Below are 19,333 nucleotides of genomic sequence, written 5' to 3'. Positions count from 1 at the left end.
TCTGGCCTCCTTAATGAGAGCATTCAACACCCCCCCCCCCAACTTGGTTGCTTCGCTATATCGGCTATTGCTGCAAGTAATGACAGTGTGATTAAATTGTCAATATTTGCTTAAGATAGTGCTTGCAGTTCTGGAGGCACTCTTAATTTTTTGCGTCTCATAGACTTAGCATGGGGATTTGGTTAACCAGTTAAATTCATGAGTAAACCAGTTTTTTTAACCTGAAAAATGGGGGGGGGGAGTTTGAACCCCTAAAACCACCCCCTGGCTACAGGCCTGCTTGTGGGAGGCTTCTCTCATATCCCTGCATGGGGAGCTGGAGCTGACAGAGGGATCTCACCCACACTCTCCCCAGATTCAAACCTGCGACCTGTTGGTCTTCAGTCCTGCCTACACAAAGGTTTAACCCATTGTGCCACCAGTAATAATATATAACATATGTGTATTAGTGGCACTATGCATGGAATATAGTCAAAAGCAACCAGTTCTACCTTTCAGGATTGATAGTGCAGAAGCAAGTTTTTTTCACAACTTCCTAGGCATTTTGTGTATGTAATTGACAAAGAACTTAGGCGTCTTTTAACACTGCACCAAATTAGACAACTAAACAACTTTTAACAAAACCTGAATGGCCATAAGGATTGCTAGTAGTTAAACCAATGTGGTACATGTGCTACAATTTATATTTTGTATCTGGAGTAGTTTGTTGTGTGCACAGCAATGACATAATGGGCTGATAAAATTGCAAATGGCTGCCTAATGGAGAGGCCGCCATACAGGGCACTTGTAGCATATATAATTGCAGCAGTTTCAGAAGTGCTGCTTTTATCGAAAGGTTTTGCAACATGACCCTATGTGATTTTTCAGAAATGAATCCTTTTGAAAGTATCCCTCCAAAGTAAGTGTGTATTGGACTGGAAACTTGCATAGAGATTCTAAACCAACTTTGTTTCCTAGGGAGTAAGATCAACTTATCACAGGACTCCAGTGTTCATTTTTCTCAAGATACCACGTCTTTTCCCCCAACCAGTTTTCTAGATAATTGGAAAGAAAGTGAGGATTCCCACCTAGTTTAGTCCACCGAGCATAATTTCAGTGCAATTTTCATTTATTTTGATACAGAAGAGCTAGTGAAATGATTACAGATTGTGTACCAGCGGTGCTTGGTAGATAGCTCCCTTTATATGTCTCAATGAGCCTCTGCATTCTCCTCCATGAATGCAGCTGCTGGTGTGGGGTTATCTGTTAAGAAATGTAAAATGGACAAAGAAACCCATCGTTGCTTTCACACTGTGATTCAGTAATTAGACACTCTACTTTGCCACAGAATATGGAGGGAGACTCAATCATTTAGCAGTATTCAAACACATAAATGTCTTTTTATATGAGTACACAGAGAGACAGAGAGAGGAGAAACATTGCAATTCCCCATATCAATTAAAACAGTTTCACTTACCCATGGTTTCACATCTTCACTTAAAAACTCCTGTATGAATTGCACTTGATTCTTGGTACCTCTGTTGTTTGTGCCATTGAAAATAATTGAGGTTGCTATTATCAGTGATTTCACATATTTACATATTGAGTCTCCTCATGGAAAGAAAAAGCAGGGTATAAATAATAATAATAATAATAATAATAATAATAATAATAATAATAATATCCATTCAAAGTCTGGAAATGTATCCTCTGTGGATATGGGGATTGTACTCCACGTTCATAAATAAAATAATCTGTTTGATTATTACTAAATCACATAAACTGCAACTTGGTTTGCATTCTAGAGTATGTTTTTTTGCAATAATCCCATTTGTCTTGAGGCACACTTTATCTGGAATAAATAGTTCACAATTTATACTCTGTGCTGTTCTATGTTAAAGAACCAAAATAACCTTATTGTCTTTCTACACAAGGTTTCTGTTCCCCGAAATGTGATTGGAGTGATAGATTCGAATAAATCTTGAGAGTTTATTTATTTATTTATATTTTAAAACTATATTTCTACCCCTCTCTTCTCATCCCAAAGGAGACTCAGAGCAATTTATAGTTTGGCCACTTCAGTGCCACATTGCAAATGCTCACTGTTTAAATACATCACGTTAGACAATAAACAGATAAAACACATAAAAACAATAAAACTGATTAAAATTGTTAAAAACATAATTCTAAACCTGTGGTTGTCCTTCATGCTGCTGGAGTCATGTCAGTTCAATATTGCACTATACCCAGAATACTTGATTCTAGAGTCAGGTATTAACATTTTCCCCCTGAAAAACAGGAAGGAGCGGACCAATCTAATATCATTGTGGAGGGAGTTCCATAGCTGAGGGGCCACCACTGAGAAGACCCTGTCTCTCATCTCCACCAGTTGTGCTTGTGAAGGGGATGGGACCAAGATCAGGGTCTCCCAAGTAGATCTTAACACTCTCACTGATTGGTAGGGAGAGATACGTTTGGATTGGTAAATTGGGTCAGAACCATTTAGAGCTTTGTAGGCTAAAGCCAGCACATTGAATTGTGCTCAGTAGCAAACTGGCAGCCAGTGATGCTGACGTAGCAGGAGGGATGCCCGCTCCCTGTATGCTCCAGTGAGCAGCATTGCAATGGCCTCCTTATTTTCTGAAGTCTTTTGACTAAAGTGACCAAAAAACTTGTACAGTGATGAAAGCTATACTTTCCTGCTTTATATAGTTCTTTTTTCTGTTTTTTGCTCTAATATCTGCAAGATGTTTTATTCCACTCCATCCTCTGTGTAATCCAACCAGTTGTCTGTTGCAAATTGTGGTAAAGATTTATATTTATTAGAATTTTCAACTGACACATGGAATGTACATTAATTTAATCAAAGTGTAGATCCCAGTATGACATCACCATACCCTGCACAGTTGTACAGAAACCAGAAATTGATAATGGCTTCTCTGAGCAGTTCCCCGCATCTGGAATATTTGGTTTCATATCCCCAGTTGTCCATCAAATTTATTTCTGAATAGAGATTGCCTTTACCAATCTTCATGTTACACAGTGTTCAGTTAGCTACACCCTCACAAAATATGCATCTTAGAGGGTATCTTACTGTAGTTAAATGTCTCAAAATATTTAAATAGTATTGCACAGTGTGCTATTCAAGTTAGCAAAAAGTTTCTTCTAGAGTAGGTGGTATTACACTATCGTACTGAAAAACCATCTGTCCATGCATGTGTGTTTTGAGTAGCAAATTGTTGCCTTCTGCATTATGTCTTGTAAAAATTGAATCATAATCCAAATGTCTGTTTTCAGCAGCAGGGTTGAAATGAGCAAAAGAAGTAAATTTGAAAAGATCTGGATAAATGTTGTTTACTCTTAAGAGTATTTTCCCCTAGGAATAGCTCAGTGAGACCATAGAGTGCAGTGTTCCCTGTTAGGTTTGCTAAATATGACTAAAGTGAGCATTCACAGATTTTCATAGGGGGAAAAAAGAGAGCCCAATCTGGAAGAATTCAAGTGGTTTTGTAAGGCAAATAATCCTTTAGTGAAGATAATAATTATGCTTCCTTGCTGAAGTAATGTGTTTGTATGTGTGTACGGAATGCAAGCAAGACTTCTGATTCCATGCACCCAAGCTGTGGCATGCCCACATAGGCCCCTTTCACACAGCTGTATAAAATACACATTATCTGCTTTGAACTGGATTATATAGCAATGTAGGCTAACATAATCCAGTTCAAATCAGATAATGTGGATTTTCTGCTTTGATAACCTGGATTATCTGGCAGTGTAGAAGGGGCCATAGTCCTTACCAATGCCTATCATGCATGAACAGTCAAAGCAATGAACCTTGCTACATTCCTGCTCTGATTGAATATATTCATTCATTCATTTTTTTTTTCATTTATACCAGTGGTTCTCAACCTTTTTTTGACCAGGGACCACTTTGACCAGAGACTATTCGCCAATATTGGTACCAAAAAGAGTTACAAATAAGTTATTGGTCAACTTTAGATTCGGTTTGGTTATTTGGGGTGCTGATTCAGAAAATTGCATTGGATAGACCACTTCAGCTCTAGTTTCTGATACAGAACATATGCCATCCAGTAGTCACCATCTGCTAACCCACAGAAAACTATATTTAATAATCTAGAACTGATGTGGTCTATCCAATGCCATTTTCAGAATCAGCGCCACAAATAACACTAGAAACAGGCCTAAAAACAGACACCAATAAAAAAAATGGTTGGGCAATGATATCTGCAGATTTTGTTAATGAGCATGTTAAAAAAAGAAAGGAAGGGGGCTGAGGTTGAAAAAAAAATACAAAAAGTGGAATGCAATACCCAAGAATCTGTCCCTAATGGCTTTAATTATTATTACTGTTATTATTATTATTATTATTATTACTGATATTATTACTTTGGGGGACTAAAAAGGGTCTTACAAAGGGCTGCTTTCTCATTACAACTGATGTGTGGCAATGGGAGCTAACTACTACTACTACTACTTTGGGGGACTAAACAGGGCATTACAAAAGACTGCTTTCCCATTACTACTCTTATGTTCAACAATGGAAGCTTATTATTATTATTTGAAATGCATCAAGATGAGTCCACAGCAGACAAGATCACTCTCCTGGCTGTTGTATTGGATCACACGTCGGACACTTCCCAAGTGTCTATGAATGTGTGATGTATCAGCGAATAATGTGTGCAGATCCCAGTAAGGTGGCCTTATGCAGCAGGCAGATGGTAATTTTGTCAGCGCCGATTGTGTTTAACTGCAGGCCAAGGTCTTTAGGCACTGCACCCAGTGTACTGATCACCATTGGAACCCCCTTAACAGGCTTGTGCCAGAGTCTTTGCTTATTATTATTATTACTATTGTTATTCCTATTGTTGTTATTATTATTATTATTATTATTATTATTATTATTTTGGGGAACTACACAGGGTCTTACAAAGGGCTGCTTTCCCATTACAACTCTTGTGTGGCAATGGAAGCTATTATTATTATTATTAGTAGTAGTAGTAGTAGTTACTTCTCTCTCTTGCTCTTCTCCAACGGCACAGGGGAAACTGGGAAAGGGTGAGGGCAACAGCGCTGACTTCCTTCCTTCCTTCCTTCCTTCCTGCCTGCCTGCCTGCCTGCCTGCCTGCCTGCCTTCTCTCTCTCTCTCTCTCTCTCCTCCAATTGTGATGCACACCCCTGGCCGCAAACCTTATTTTAGGTATCACGGTCCAATGGTGGGCCAGGGCCCATGGGTTGGGAAGCACTGGTTTATACAGGTTGAGCATCCTTTATCTCAGAATCCAAAATATTCCAAAATCCAAAATTGTCCACAAGGGTAGCTGAGATAGTGACACAGTTAGAAAATTATTATGCCAAAATGCAAATAAACAATAATTATATACAGTAATCTTTTTAAAAATTAGAACACCTTTAAAAAAAGGCTGCATGTGTCTGTTAAAAGCACTCTCATAGGTGCCACTTAGTTGAGAAAATCCTATCTGAATGAAAAGGTCTTTGCTTATTAGCAATAGGGCAACATGGAAGGAACCACCCCAACTTCTCTTGGCAGGGATTTCACAACCTAGGAGTAGCTACCAAGAAAAAAAACTGTATATTCAGAGCCATATTCTTTCGCCATGTCCTCATACAACCTTGTTTGCCAGGCTGAGTCAAGACTCTATTTTCTAATTTAATGGGCTGATAATAATATCACCATTTGAAATTATATCATAGAGATTACAGTTGTGGATGTTTGTTTTTCTATCAAGACACAAACATCCACAGTAGTATAATCTTAAGTATTTTCCGTAGAAAAAGAAATATTTCGTTGCTATTGTGCTGCAGCCTAAATGTTTCTAAAGTTCCCTGTATAATCACGTGGAAGCATTCCTTACTTGGCTATTTAGAACTTTATTAGACTCTTCGTGATCGCATCTTCCCCTACGAACCTGGACGTACCTTGAGATTGTTGGGGGAGGCTCTCCTCTTGCTTCCACCACTGTCTCAAGCACAGTTGGTAGGGATGAGGGAGAGGGCCTTCTCGGTGGCGGCCCTTCGGCTCTGAAACTCCCTCCCTAGGGAGATCAGACAGGCCCCTACCTTGACCATTTTTTGGTAGAGAATTAAAAATGTGGATGTTCTGTCGTGCCTTTGATTAAGCAGTTTCATCAGAGAACTAGCCTTTTCCTACTCTAGCCATGCACTTTATTCCTAGCCCACCAATTGGTTACTTTACACTTTTTCAGGGTATCTCTTGCCACAGTTCATTTTATTGTGCACTTTCCACTGGCCCCAATCCAGAAGCATTGCACTGAATTGAGCCTGATCCCAGCTTTGACTGTTATCTCAGATTTATTGTTTTAAGATGTTGTTTTTTTATTGTGTTTATGTTTTTATTTGATCGATTTTGCTGTTTTTATCTGTAACGTGGGCTTGCCCCCCCCCCCCTTGTAAGCCGCCCCGAGTCCCTTTGAGGAGATGGTGGAGGGGTATAAGAATAAAGTTATTATTATATTATTATCACAAAGCAGGTATATTTCTGTAGCATTCAGTGGTTTAGCCTATTAACATACTGTAAATAACCAGAGATTACTTTTTAAATGAGATTCTTCATGAGAGTTTATCTCATAGCTCCAATGTTTGGGACAAGTGTGTTAACTCATAAACATATACACATATATATTTGTATAGCTGCTGGAACTATGGGTTAAGAGTTAAGTAGCAAAGGCCAGTGGCAAGAATGCCCCACTTGCAAATTCCCCAGCTGCTGGGTTGGCCCTCTAGAAGGGACTGAGACAAAGGGTCAGTTTATTCCCGCGCTTGTCTCCAGCTAGCTTGACACCAGAGATGAATTTATTGTACAACAGAGGAGGAGGATGGGAGAGAAGCCAAAGAGCTCAAATAGAGGATTAGAACGTAATAGCCATGGGGGAAAGGAGGAAAGAAGAATCAGAAAAAGAGAGAACAAAAAAGATATGGAAAAGGAGGAAAGAATCAAAGAAATCTGCATCAAAGCTTGGGCAGGTAGGTGGATGAATAGTACAGCTGTCCTTTGGCTTTTTAAGGATTCAAAATTATTCTTCCATTTCATTTTAAAGTGTCTTGCTGCGTGTTGTTATTTTGAGAGGAACAAACTGTTGCAAGTAAACAGAAGTCTTTCACTGTGTGGGTTCTTGCAATTTAGAACAATTCTTAAACTGTTTTAACTTCACATAAATTAGAGTTAGTTACCTATATGCTGTCTCATTCACAAATATGTTCTTGTACTGTAGTAGTTTGAAGTAAAAGAACTAAGAAAAACAATTGAAATGTGGCTTGTATTGGATGAGAGGGAGACGAGCAGATTTTTCTGAGTACTTAATTGAGCTGGATTAGTTTTGCTAAAGGAATGGAATAACACCTAGAGGTATGAAAAATCAACAGGCTAATGTATTATTCTGTTAAATTTCACCAAACATTATTGGCTGGCATCCCGTGAGTGACGCACACACAGAGACATAAATCCATTTTATGCCTGTGTTTGTCTCTCTTTTCTAGTTATGGCGGAGATTGGAAACCCAGTAACGACCCACTGTCCTCTCGCTAGTGGCCAGTGGAGAATCATGAGTAGCATCTGGCTATGTAACTGTAGCCAGAGGCATAACAAGGAAGGCATTTTCTGGAGCTTCCTAGGGACCCTTCAGAGATTCTGGACATAGTCATATATCCAGATATCTCCCAGCTCTCTCCAGCAGCCACTACATAGCCATGGGGGAACATAGAGTTTTGTGGGAAGGGAGCAGAGAGACATTTCATAGTTCTGCTATTAAAATAATTTGTGATACATCTTCCACAATAGTATCTTGGCCATAGTTTGTACTTTTAAAAATACTGAGGCTTTGGGACTGAACAAAGGAAATGAAAGGGCAGTGATTTCCAATTTGATGGTTACATGGTATGCCGTAACAAGGCAACTAATTAGGCAAACTGCTACCTGGACTCATTTAAAATGAGTTCTAGTACATAATTCTGTATTGAAGTGAACATTCAGCTTGGACCAACCATTGGTTGGTTTCCCCCACATCTGGATTATATTAAACTGTATCGTTGCAACCATCATGCTTACTGGTTTGTTTTCAGTTGTCTGATTGTTTTCCCCTCTCTCCTACATTATACATTATGTGCTCCCCACCCCCCACTCTGTTTAGGGACGTAGCATAACCTGTTTTGTCACTGGTATGTTTTTACGAACATATTTTGATAATATTATAATATTTCTGTTTATGGTAATACTTACATTTTGGATATGACTTATTTGCCTATTTGTTTCTTTTGTGTTCCCTTTGTTCCTGGTGCTTCTGTTTTTACCATTTGAGTTAATACATGGTTCCTGCCACTATGGGAGGTGAAATGCAGCTCAGGCACCTGTGAGATGGTATATGTGTGTATGAAGTGGATTAGTAGAGGTAATGGAAAGAAGCAGCAACATTGTGATGCCATTATTATGAGCAGCGTCCAGCAGAGTTGGCAATGAGCCATCAGCAGGCATCCAATCATTCCATTTTCTGACTACGTTTTTATACCATCCCAACCTTATTAAGTTTCATTGTAGAGCTATTGGGGAGAGCATCTGGCTGTAGAGAAGACTGAAAAAATACAATGGCGTTTCCTAAATTCCCATGGTTACTGCCTGCAGTGATGCTTCTATATACATATTTTGAAAACTACAGTGCACAGAATTGCTGTCAAAAACTAAGTCTCTAAGTATAACTTCGTGAAGACAGGAACCTAGAAATTTAGCATTAAGACTGGCAAGCACCAAGTGTTGTCTGCTGCCAGTTTTCTTTTCTCCTTTTTTCTGTTTAGGGGAAGGAGAAGTGAAACAAATAGCAGGAAAGTGTGACAGCACTGAGAGGCCGATGTCAAGCCATTACGATTGAAGCAAAAACATGGAGTGTTTGGATTAGCAAATGGAGATTCAGGGATTTCCAAAATTCCAATGTTTGACGTTCATTGCCATTACTCTTTATCTTGTTGTACACTGCTAGCACTTCCTATAATTTATGCATTTATCTAGGGGAATTTCAGTTGCATAAGGGTGGAAACAAAATCACATGTTACATATGCTGTTTTCTGCTGGCAATGTATCACCTTGGAGTATAAAGTAGATGGCATTTCTGCTCCTGAGTCCAAATATATCCTGTGCACTTTTCTTCACATTTGAGGATAAGATAGACTGACTGAAAGCAAATATGACTGTGTGTAGCTTTGACATGTTGACCTAAATTAAATGATGCGGATATGATGGTGTTTAATGAATGCAGCTAGCTTTCAGGCACCGGTGGCAGAAAAACACCTCACTTCTAAATGGAAGCAACTGATATCAGTGAGGATGTGAAAAAAGCAAGATTCAATCAGATCAACAAAGAAACTTTTGTTCTTGGTGCTTTCATTGATTTAGTTAATATTGACATGTTTAGTTGCTTCAAAACACGATTTATTTCTGTACACATACTGCAAATTTTGACAAAGAACCACAGCAGGTTTTTGCTTATTCTTGCTTTATAAACATGATTTCCATTGCAGTGCTTGGAAAACTTTGGAGACTTTTTGTGGGGGTATAGTGACGGTGTAGTCCTTCAAGGTCTCCTGTGGCTTATGCGGCCCTCTGGCCTTCTCCATGCATGCTACTCTTACATATTAGCAAGGGTGCCAAAGTGTGTCTCCGGGGATACTTTTGGGCCACCCATTCACTCTTTCTCAGGAAAAAATGGAACAGGTAACTGATATTTTGGCTTCACATTTTGGATTTGGCTTCACACATTGCTGGGAAACAAACATACTTAGGAATTTATTGGTGTTGCTTATTCACTCAGTCACTTTTGACTCTTCATGACCTCATGGACCAGCCCACTCCAGATCTCCCTGTCGGCCATCACCACCCCCAGCTACTTCAGAGTCAAGCCAGTCACTTCAAGGATACCATCCATCCATCTTGCCCTTGGTCAGCCCTTTTTCCTTCCTTTCCCCCCAGCATCATTGTCTTCTCTAAGGTTTCCTGTCTTCTCATTATGTGACCAAAGTACATCTTTGTCTCTAATATGCTTCCTTCCAGTGAGCAATTGAGATTTATTTTCTGAAGTATGGACTGGTTGGATCTTCTCGCGGTTCAAGGCACTCTCAGAATTTTCTTCCAATACCACAGTTCATTGTGTGTGTATTTATTGGTATAAGGCAAAGAGAAATTTTAATCTTGTTTTCATGAAGGGTTTTCATGAAGGAATTATTTGTAACTTCAAATATTAAAGAGTTGCAATAGCCACATTTTAGGACAGATGAAGTAAAAAGAGTCAGAAATCTTTTCCTTCATGCAAGTTCAATTTTTTTTATAAAACGGAGATGTCAATCTTGTCTGATAAGATGGCAGAGTCTTTGAAAGTCATACTAGGTGTCCTGAACTAAAAAACAACAACCCTATGTTCTGAAGGATGAATGAGTTATGTTTTTAATAACAGGGCTCTCGCAATGCATTTGATTATGTCATTGACTAAGCTTCTATTCATATGTTTTATTAGTCATGAGCAACAATGAAAACACTGTTTCCTCCCTAATTCCTCACCCCTAATTATCTTGTCTCAAATGTAAAGTAAGCCAGAGGTATCCATTTTGCATTGTTTGGATAAGACGTGATGATTAGAAAAACACATATGGTTGATTTCACATTTGAGGTACACTTGTCAAATAGCTTAGTTTCTTCATGTAGAACATTTTTATAAGATACACCCAAGTTACACAGAAGAGGAGTATCCTGAAGCATAAATTATTAATTACTGCTACAGATTTTTTTCATTAGAAAAGATAATTGTGACTATATATTAGGTGCATTAAATAAACATCTTACCATCTGTCTAAGCTCAGTACTGAATACTTCTGTCTTTTGTACTTCTGATAATCTTTTGGGACTGTGATCAAGTCATTGTCCTAAATCTTCATTTTAGTGAGAATAGTACAAGCAGTCCTTGAGTTACAAACATCCAAAATACAAATTACTTATAGTTAAGAACATCCAAGTTACAACCAACCAACTTACATATGACTCATAGTTAAGAATGGGGGTAAGACAACAGGAAGTGAGAGGAATCTACCCCTAGGAAGATAAATTCACTCCTGAAGTAGTTATCATGGGGAAAAGGTGTCTCCACTGAAGCTTTATCACCAATCCAGGTTTTCACAAGCCAAATTTTTCAAAATCCAATGATCAGAACAGGGCAAAGACAGTAAAGCAAAAACCACAGGGGAGTTAACCCTTTCCTATGCTATCCAAAGCTAAAGAATATGTTTTTTGTGCTGGAGTTACACCTTAAAAATGTACCTGTTCCGCCTTACATGCAAATTCAACAAAAGAACAAACCTGAGAACCTATCATGTTCATAACTCGGGGACTGCCTGTATGCATGTTTTGTCCACTTCTTAGGAACTCATAGGATTATTCAAGATACTTTTTGGCTGATTTTATGAGCTTTCAGATTAAATGATAGCAGTTGTGTGATACATACATCTTTGTAATATCGAAATGACCTTGATGATTTAAGTTATTTTAAAATGCCTAGGTAAAGGTTGTCCCCTGACATTAAGTCCAATCATGTCTGACTCTGGGGTGTGGTGCTCATCTCCATTTCTAAGCCGAAGAGCCAGCGTTGTCCGTAGACACCTCCAAGATCATGTGGCCAGCATGACTGCATGGAGCGCCGTTAAAATGCCTGCACAAACATAATTTTTGATCTTGGATTTCTGCAATAAGGTCTCCATTGTGTCTTGCAAGACATTAAAAATGTAGTGAAAATATATCACAGTGACTTACCACTAAACAGAAGCCCTCGGGGGAAAATGAATTTTGAATTTGATGTTCAGATGCTAATGGCTGAAGAGACCCCAAAGCCTTCAAGGACATTTTTCTCTGCTATACTGTCTGGGTTTTTTTCCCCAAGAAATTATAAGTTTTGAGGCAGAACAAGCCAAACCAGAATTAGACTTCTGGATGAAAATATGAAAAGCTTGTATCAAATCCAAGAAATTTTAGTAATCTAAAATAACAGTTGTATTTGTTTTCCCCACAAAAGTATATTACAGTAATTCACATTCCACACAAACATTGCAGACATAACCACTAGTGTTTCAATTACGTTGTTCTAGCAAATAGGATGCAATTGCTGTTGAAAGTTTCTGGTCTTCTTCAGGCATACGAAGTTAGAATCAAATGACCCACTCACTCCCTGACTTGTCTGATTGCTCCTCCCCCCCCCCCAAAAAAACCCCCATAAATTCACTGTTATTACTTAAACTCACTTGGCCACGGAGTTTTGTCAATAGTCAGATTGTAGTTATGATCTCCTCATTTCCTGTCATCTTCATTCCCATGTCTGTTCAGTATCATCCTGCCATAGAGTCATGTTTCTGCCATTGCATCCTTCAGTCTTTCAGATTTCAATCTTTCCTTAGGATCCTACGCTTTGTACTCTTCAGAGGCAGCTCTTACAAAAATCACAGGTGATTTCCTTGAGAGCAAGTCAAAGGGCTACAGATCAAGTCCTTATTCTCCTTGGGCGTTCTGCAGCCATTGACACAGCTTATCATGCTCTTTTGTTGGATTGGCTTCATCCCCTTGGGTTTGCTGATTTAACCCTCAGTTGGCTTATATCATTTCTTTCAGCTGGTGGTCATGTATCTTCTTTTTAAACTTTTGGTTGGAGTCCCACAGTGTTCTGTTGATGTATGACAATCCCATTAATTTAATAGGGTTTTCTTAAACAAGGAATATTATTATTATTATTATTATTAACTTTATTTGTACCCCGCTAGCATCTCCCGAAGGACTCGATGCGGCTTACACAGGCCGAAGCCTCAAAACACAATACAGTAGAAACATAACACAACAATACAAAGCAAATCAGGAATAATCAGGGCCCTTCCAGATAGGCCCTATATCCCAGGATCTGATCCCAGGTTTTCTGTTTATACCAGATTATCTGGCTATGCAGACTCATATAATCCACTTTAAAGCAGAAGACCTGGGATCAGTTCCTGGGATATAGGGTCTGTCTGGAAGGGCCCTCAGAGGTGGATTTGGCGGTTCCTTTCTCTGAAATCCAGCTACAGCATCGTGTTCATTGGTAATTTCCCATCCAAGATCTAACCAGTTCTGATCTTGCTTAGGTTCTAAGATGAGGTGGGATCTTGTGCCTTTAGGGTATTTAGGCTTTCAGACCATGCTTTTCTTTGTGGTATTATTCTGGCATCCAGTTGTAGGGACTAGATGAATGGTTCTCAACCTGTGGGTCCCCAGATGTTTTGGCCTTCAACTCCCAGAAATCCTAACAGCTAATAAACTGGCTAGGATTTCTGGGAGTTGTAGGCCAAAACACCTAGGGACCCACAGGTTGAGAACCACTGGACTAGATAGATTGCTGTTACCACCCATCGAAGCAGCTGTTTATAAAGAACTAGCTGTACCTGCCACGTGTTGCTGTAGCCAACCTTCCCTCCCTCTTTCTCTCCTCCTTTCTTTCTTTCCTTCCTTCCTTTTTTTCTTTCCTTCTCTCCTTTCTTCCTTCTCTTCCTCTTCCCTTCATCTCCCCTTTCTTTCCCTTCCTCTTTCTCCCCATTCTTCCTTCTCTATCTATCCTTGGACTGCAACTCCCAGCAGTCCTCCTGATCCATCTATCTACCTACCTATCTATCTCTGTCTAATCTATCTTATCTATCTGGTGGATTGCTGGGAGTTGCAGTCCAGGAATAGGAAACTGGAAATATTAAGGGATTGGGATGCTCTCAAAAAAATCCAAGGAGAAGAAAGCTTGCAGCTTGGAAGCAGTGCATTTGGATCATCCTCCTCTCCTAAAGGGACTGGTCTAGGGGATGCTGAGAAATATAGTCTGGAAGAGAGTGTGGATATGCTATTGTGTGTTTTGTTTGCTGGGGGAGTCGTTTTTGTGCATGCACTGTGTTTTTCAGTGTTTTTATGAGTGATTGTCACTTGTTGGCCTGATAGCTGTATCGTGTCCAAATTTGGTGTCAATTCGTCCAATGGTTTTGGAGTTATGTTAATCCCACAAACAAACATTACATTTTTATTTATATAGATAGCAAGATTTTTCTTGAACTCCATGCTTCAACCAATTAAATGTTTTTCTGACTAAAAAGATCTTTGCACATGGAAAACTAACAACTCAGGGGGAAAATCCTCCCTTGTTCTTTGCCTGTTATTCAAGACTTCTATGAATTGTGATACATGTTCTTGTGAATGCTTTTGAAATGTTACCATTAGAAAGTGGGGAAAATAGCAATAAACCAGTGATTGCACTAGGCGACATCATTAGAAGGTGTGACAAAAACCATGGGTTGGGAGAGAGGTGGGCAAGGAAGAAGGAAAAGCAGCCGAGTAATGGCAAATAGCTTCCTTTGCTGTGTTAATTCACTGAAAGATCATGGGGGATTCAACTTGATCTCGCTTATGTGCTCAGTTAGCACCTTGTCCCACAAGTTTCCCACTTCACCTCCTCTTCTTTGACATGCCTTCTTTTCTTTAAACAAGTATTCTTTTAATCTTCTCAGTTTCACTTTCCAGCTTCTCTTCCCCTTCCTGCCATACACCCAACTGTTCACCCAGCAACTAAAACATTTTTTTGATTCCAGGAACAGCCACTCATGTTTTCTCCACTATATGACAAAGCATCTGGCTTTGTATGGTGTGCTTTGATTTATGAAGCCAAACATGGATTTAATTTGTAATTTTGATTTCTAAAAGAGACAATTCCTGAATGGGCCCGTAACAAAAGGACTGAATTTTCCAGTTCTTTTACAGACTATCTGTCCTTCACTACTGCTTCTGTGGTCTCTCGGCAGATTAAGAGCACGAAAACTGGGTGTTCATTCTGTGTGTATGTCTGTGCACACACATATACATGAGCACAATTTCAGGATCTCTCTCTCTCTCTGTAGATAATAGAACATTTTAGTATTTAAGTACATCGTGGTCTGATATGGGAGGTGGTTCGTAGGGATGGCACTACGAGTTACTGCACTTGGTGACACCAACTCTAGTGATCCCAGGACCTCATCACATGGATGTTTTCTCCATTTTCGCATTCTGGCAAAATTTAGTCCCATGGAGGCCATCCCATGAAACACAGCTACTTCAGGTGACCACTGCAGGAATCCGTTTTGCCAGTGTGCCGAAGGGGAGATAATATTCCTTCTCAGGAGTTGGGTGTTCTCTGATTCCTGCTTCCAGAAAGCAGAGGCAAGCAAGGGAAAGCAAAAAGAAGACACAAAAAGGTTGTGATAAGGCTGGCCATCCCTATAGACAGACTCTGTCAGGAGAGAATGAGGTGAGATGGTTTCCACACTCCTCCCAACTTTTCCCCTCACTTTCCCCCTGTCCATCTGATAAAATCCTAAAGAGAAAGTTCATCATCTACCTGCCCCTGTAAACTTAAATGTAAACATGTAAGCAACACAAAGAGATGGTTTGTCCTCTACAATAGCCAAAGTTTTGCTTTGTGTTTTGCCTGTAATCTCTCTTCCATTTGTAGCAACATGCTAAAACACTCAGAGTACATTTATTTCTATTCATTACATCAAACAAGACTGTAGTGACTTTTTCTCAGGATAGAAGGACCAGAAATATTCCATATATTGAATCTGAGGCCTTTCTCAGATCCAGTCTCCATGTGCACTGTACCTTATATGTGTCTGCCACTTACACACCTATTCATGAAAATTGTCACACTGTTCCTAGTTTGTGTGTCATAATCATGTAAGAGCTGGATGCAGTACAAAATAATCTGCTGCCAAATGACATACTGAACGGTTCATTACATATTTTTTGTTACTATTATGCCTATCATGGTGATAAAAACTCTTATTTATTTCAAGTGTATTTGCACAGTAGAAAACTAATTCATGTGCTGTGATCAAATGTTTCTCTGTGATTTGGAGGGGTTCTGGTAAGTGTGCAGTGTATACTGAAATTTGGCAGCACAATACATATTTCTCCATTGTCTCACTCCTACATCAAGAAACCATGCTTTTAAAATCTAGCAGAAACTGAAAGACAGAAAGTGGAACACAGAGTGTGTCACACGTATGCTTATATCTTTTGAAATTGTTAGTCCAGAATAGTCAGCCTAACTTCTTTGTTTTTCAATACTGAAATAATGGGGCTACGTGGGGCTGCCCTTGAAGACGGCCCGGAAGCTCCAGCTAGTCCAGCGCGCGGCAGCCATGTTGTTAACAGGAGCAGGGCGTAGGGAGCACACAACGCCCCTGCTGTCCCAGCTCCACTGGCTGCCGATTTGCTACCGGGCCCAATTTAAGGTGCTGGTACTATCCTACAAAGCCCTAAACGGTTCCGGCCCAAAATACCTTGCAGACCGCATCTCGGCCTACGAGCCCACGAGGACCTTGAGATCATCCGGGGAGGCCCTTCTCTCGATCCCGCCTGCCTCACAGGCACGTCTGGCGGGGACGAGAGAGCGGGCCTTCTCGGTGGTGGCCCCCCGGCTGTGGAACGCCCTCCCTGCTGAAGTTAGACAGGCGCCCTCCCTTATGGCCTTTCGTAAGAGCCTGAAAACATGGCTCTTCGAGTTGGCCTTCAACTGAGTGCTATATCTTTGGTAATGATGACCGGAATGGACCACGACTATGAGACTGACTATGACCCATGATATGACGAAGCGGATTTTTAGCATAAGTATATGTTAAGTAGTAGTAAGTAGTAGTAAGTAGTAGTAGTATGTTATGTACTGTTCTGATTATTGTAAATTGTCTTTTCTATGTTGTTGTTCACCGCCACGAGTCGCCCCCTGGGCTGAGAGTGGCGGTAAATAAGTGCAAGTAATAAATAAATAATAAATAAATGGAACTATAAGCACTAAAGGTAAAGTTTTCCTTTGTCATTAAGTCTAGTAGTTTCTGACTCTGGTGGGGGGGGGGGTGGTGGTGGTGGTGGTGGTGGTGGTGGTGGTGGTGCTCATCTCCATTTCAAAGCTGAAAAGCCGGCATTGTCCGTAGACGCCTCCTAGGTCATGTGGCTGGCATGACTGCATGGACTGCCGTTACCTTCCCACCAGAGTGTACCTATTGATCTACTCACATTCACAATAGCTAGGTTGACAGAAGCTGGGGCTGACAATGGAAGCTCACCCCAATCCCGCAGATTTGAACTGCTGACTTTCTGGTCAGCAACTTCTGCAGCTTAGCAGTTTAACCTGCTGCGCCACCATAGCCCCTACTATAAGCACTACTTCAGATTAATTTTGCATAATGTGAAATCATCAGAACTTGAGAATAAATTGCAATAAAGCTAATGCAAATGAAATTACCAACTGAGTTGTGTACTAATCTGAAAGGCTGGCCTTTTCTCATCCACGTATAAAAGGCAATATATTAACTGACAATTTCTGAAATAAAACATCCAGTGCTTTCAGGCCCGCGATCAATTGATATTCTTCTTTGCTAATATAATGAAATTCCTCCCACTTCCCCCCAGGAACAGATCAGTTATTGGTTCATATTGGACAGGATCTCGACTAAGCTAGTCACTCAGTAGCATGAGTTCAATTGTTGGTCCTCCCATTGAATAAATAAGTTTTATATAAATGTTGGCTCTATGTTCAGCAGTTCATGCAGTGAGTTCATTTTAATTGGCATTAATAGTTGGATTTAACCTGTAGTCCCACAGAAACCACTGTGGCATTTTACAACTAGCAGAGCAATTGTAAGTAAATGTGAGTGTGTTTGCGGAGGGATCCATTCATGAGCTAAAGACACATTTGTAGCTCATAGTTGTCAGAGCTGGACTTAGGTGTAGGGTGATCTTGCTCCCCTGCTGACTCCTGCCCTCACTAAATTCAGTGGTAGGAAGAATACCTGAATCACTTCTATGGTCTAGGACGGTATAGAGTCTTCATGGAGGCGTAAAAGGGGACATGATAAATAATACTGATTTATGTTAAACTGCAAACAATGGATACAGAACTGGAATTTATATCAGAACTCTTTCTGGAAATGACTCCACTGAAGTCAATAGGAAAATGCCAAATTAAATTATGTTTAATTGATAGTCTTAATCTTCTTCAGTATTTAGTTCACGAGAATGATCTCTTCTTGATATCTCTGTCATTCTATGTGGTTTGGTTTTCTTAGCTAGCAATATCTTTTGCCCCATCCTTCCTGTCATAAGTGAACCTTTGCTGAACTGTTACTTGGTGTCACATCTCTTCTTGTCTTGCTTGTCTTTCTGCTGCTTAACCTACATTTTGGACAGGGGGGCATCAGAGAAAGCAAGATTATTCACGTGGAAAGTCCCTATTAAGACTACATGTGTCATAGTGTGTTTCTTGTTAAAGAATTAATTCATCATTACGATCGGGTGCATCTATACTGTGGAATTAATGCAGGCTGACACCTCTTTGACTGTCACGGCTCAATGCTATGGAACCTTGATAGTTCAGTGAGGCACCAGCACTCTTTGGCAGAGGAGACTAAAGACCTTGCAAAACTACAGCTCCCATGATTTGATAGCATTGAACCATAACAGTTAAAGTGATGTCAAACTGCATTAATTTTAACCTCATGTACCCAATGAGATCATTTAGTGTTACATTATTTTCCTTTACATTTTATATATTGTACAATAGACATATAGGTCAGGATGGTAGACTGACAGGTAATATAAAGACCTGTACTCAAATGGAAAAAAATCTAGTGGCAGTGTCCAGGAAAACACTAACCACTGTCTATGAATGCTTACCTTGTAATACAGTCTCTACTTTTGGCAACAACAGACTGTCATGACTTCCCCCTAGAAAGCCTTAAATAGTTTTTTTTTTTACTTTTAGAATACATACAGTGTATTGCAAGTATACACATGATAACAAGCCAAGGTTAAAACCATTCAGAATTCATAAGCCATCAACAATCAGCCACCAGCCTGGAAATAGGGAGATAAACACATTGCAGATGATCTTGGTTTCTTTGCAAGGTTTTTGTTTGTTTTAGTGATCATCACATGTTAATACAGATATAAATACTTAAAGTTTGGAAAACTTTGAAAGTATAACATGTTTCTAGAAAGATATGATTTCTTTTAAGTGAAAGACCCCACACATAATTAAAATGAATTTCAACTTTCACAGATATGTAGCTGTATAAGCCTGTAGGTGGATTTCTTAAATATACAATAAAATGAAAACAACTACATGGTAGTTTCCTTTGTGGTTTTCCTGTTTAGTGTGCAGTGTTGAACTTACGTATTAATACTGAAAATTTTCTATTAATGCAAAAGAGAACATTTTTGAAGGGTATAATAAAATGT

The 19,333-nt window shown here is 39.6% G+C and overlaps 1 protein-coding gene across 4 annotated transcripts in view; it reads left to right on the top strand.

Annotated features, from left to right (window-relative positions):
* Window positions 1–19,333, top strand: part of DOCK10 (dedicator of cytokinesis 10) — a 211,773-nt gene that overhangs the window by 10,370 nt on the left and 182,070 nt on the right. For 2 of the 4 annotated variants that reach the window (XM_060767874.2, XM_060767873.2), the window contains exon 1: window positions 6,842–7,002. The exons of the other annotated variants lie outside the window; for them this stretch is intronic. In XM_060767874.2, the coding sequence (XP_060623857.2) occupies window positions 6,904–7,002 (99 nt within the window). In that variant the 5' untranslated portion in view covers window positions 6,842–6,903. Of the gene's footprint in view, window positions 1–6,841; window positions 7,003–19,333 lie in introns of those variants that run through there. 4 annotated transcript variants of the gene reach the window in all.

This window comes from Anolis sagrei, chromosome 3 (genome assembly GCF_037176765.1).
Source record: "Anolis sagrei isolate rAnoSag1 chromosome 3, rAnoSag1.mat, whole genome shotgun sequence".
Taxonomy (NCBI): Eukaryota; Metazoa; Chordata; class Lepidosauria; order Squamata; family Dactyloidae; genus Anolis; species Anolis sagrei.
Note: the sequence above shows the minus strand (reverse complement) of the source record. Positions and strands in the feature narration are given on the sequence as shown.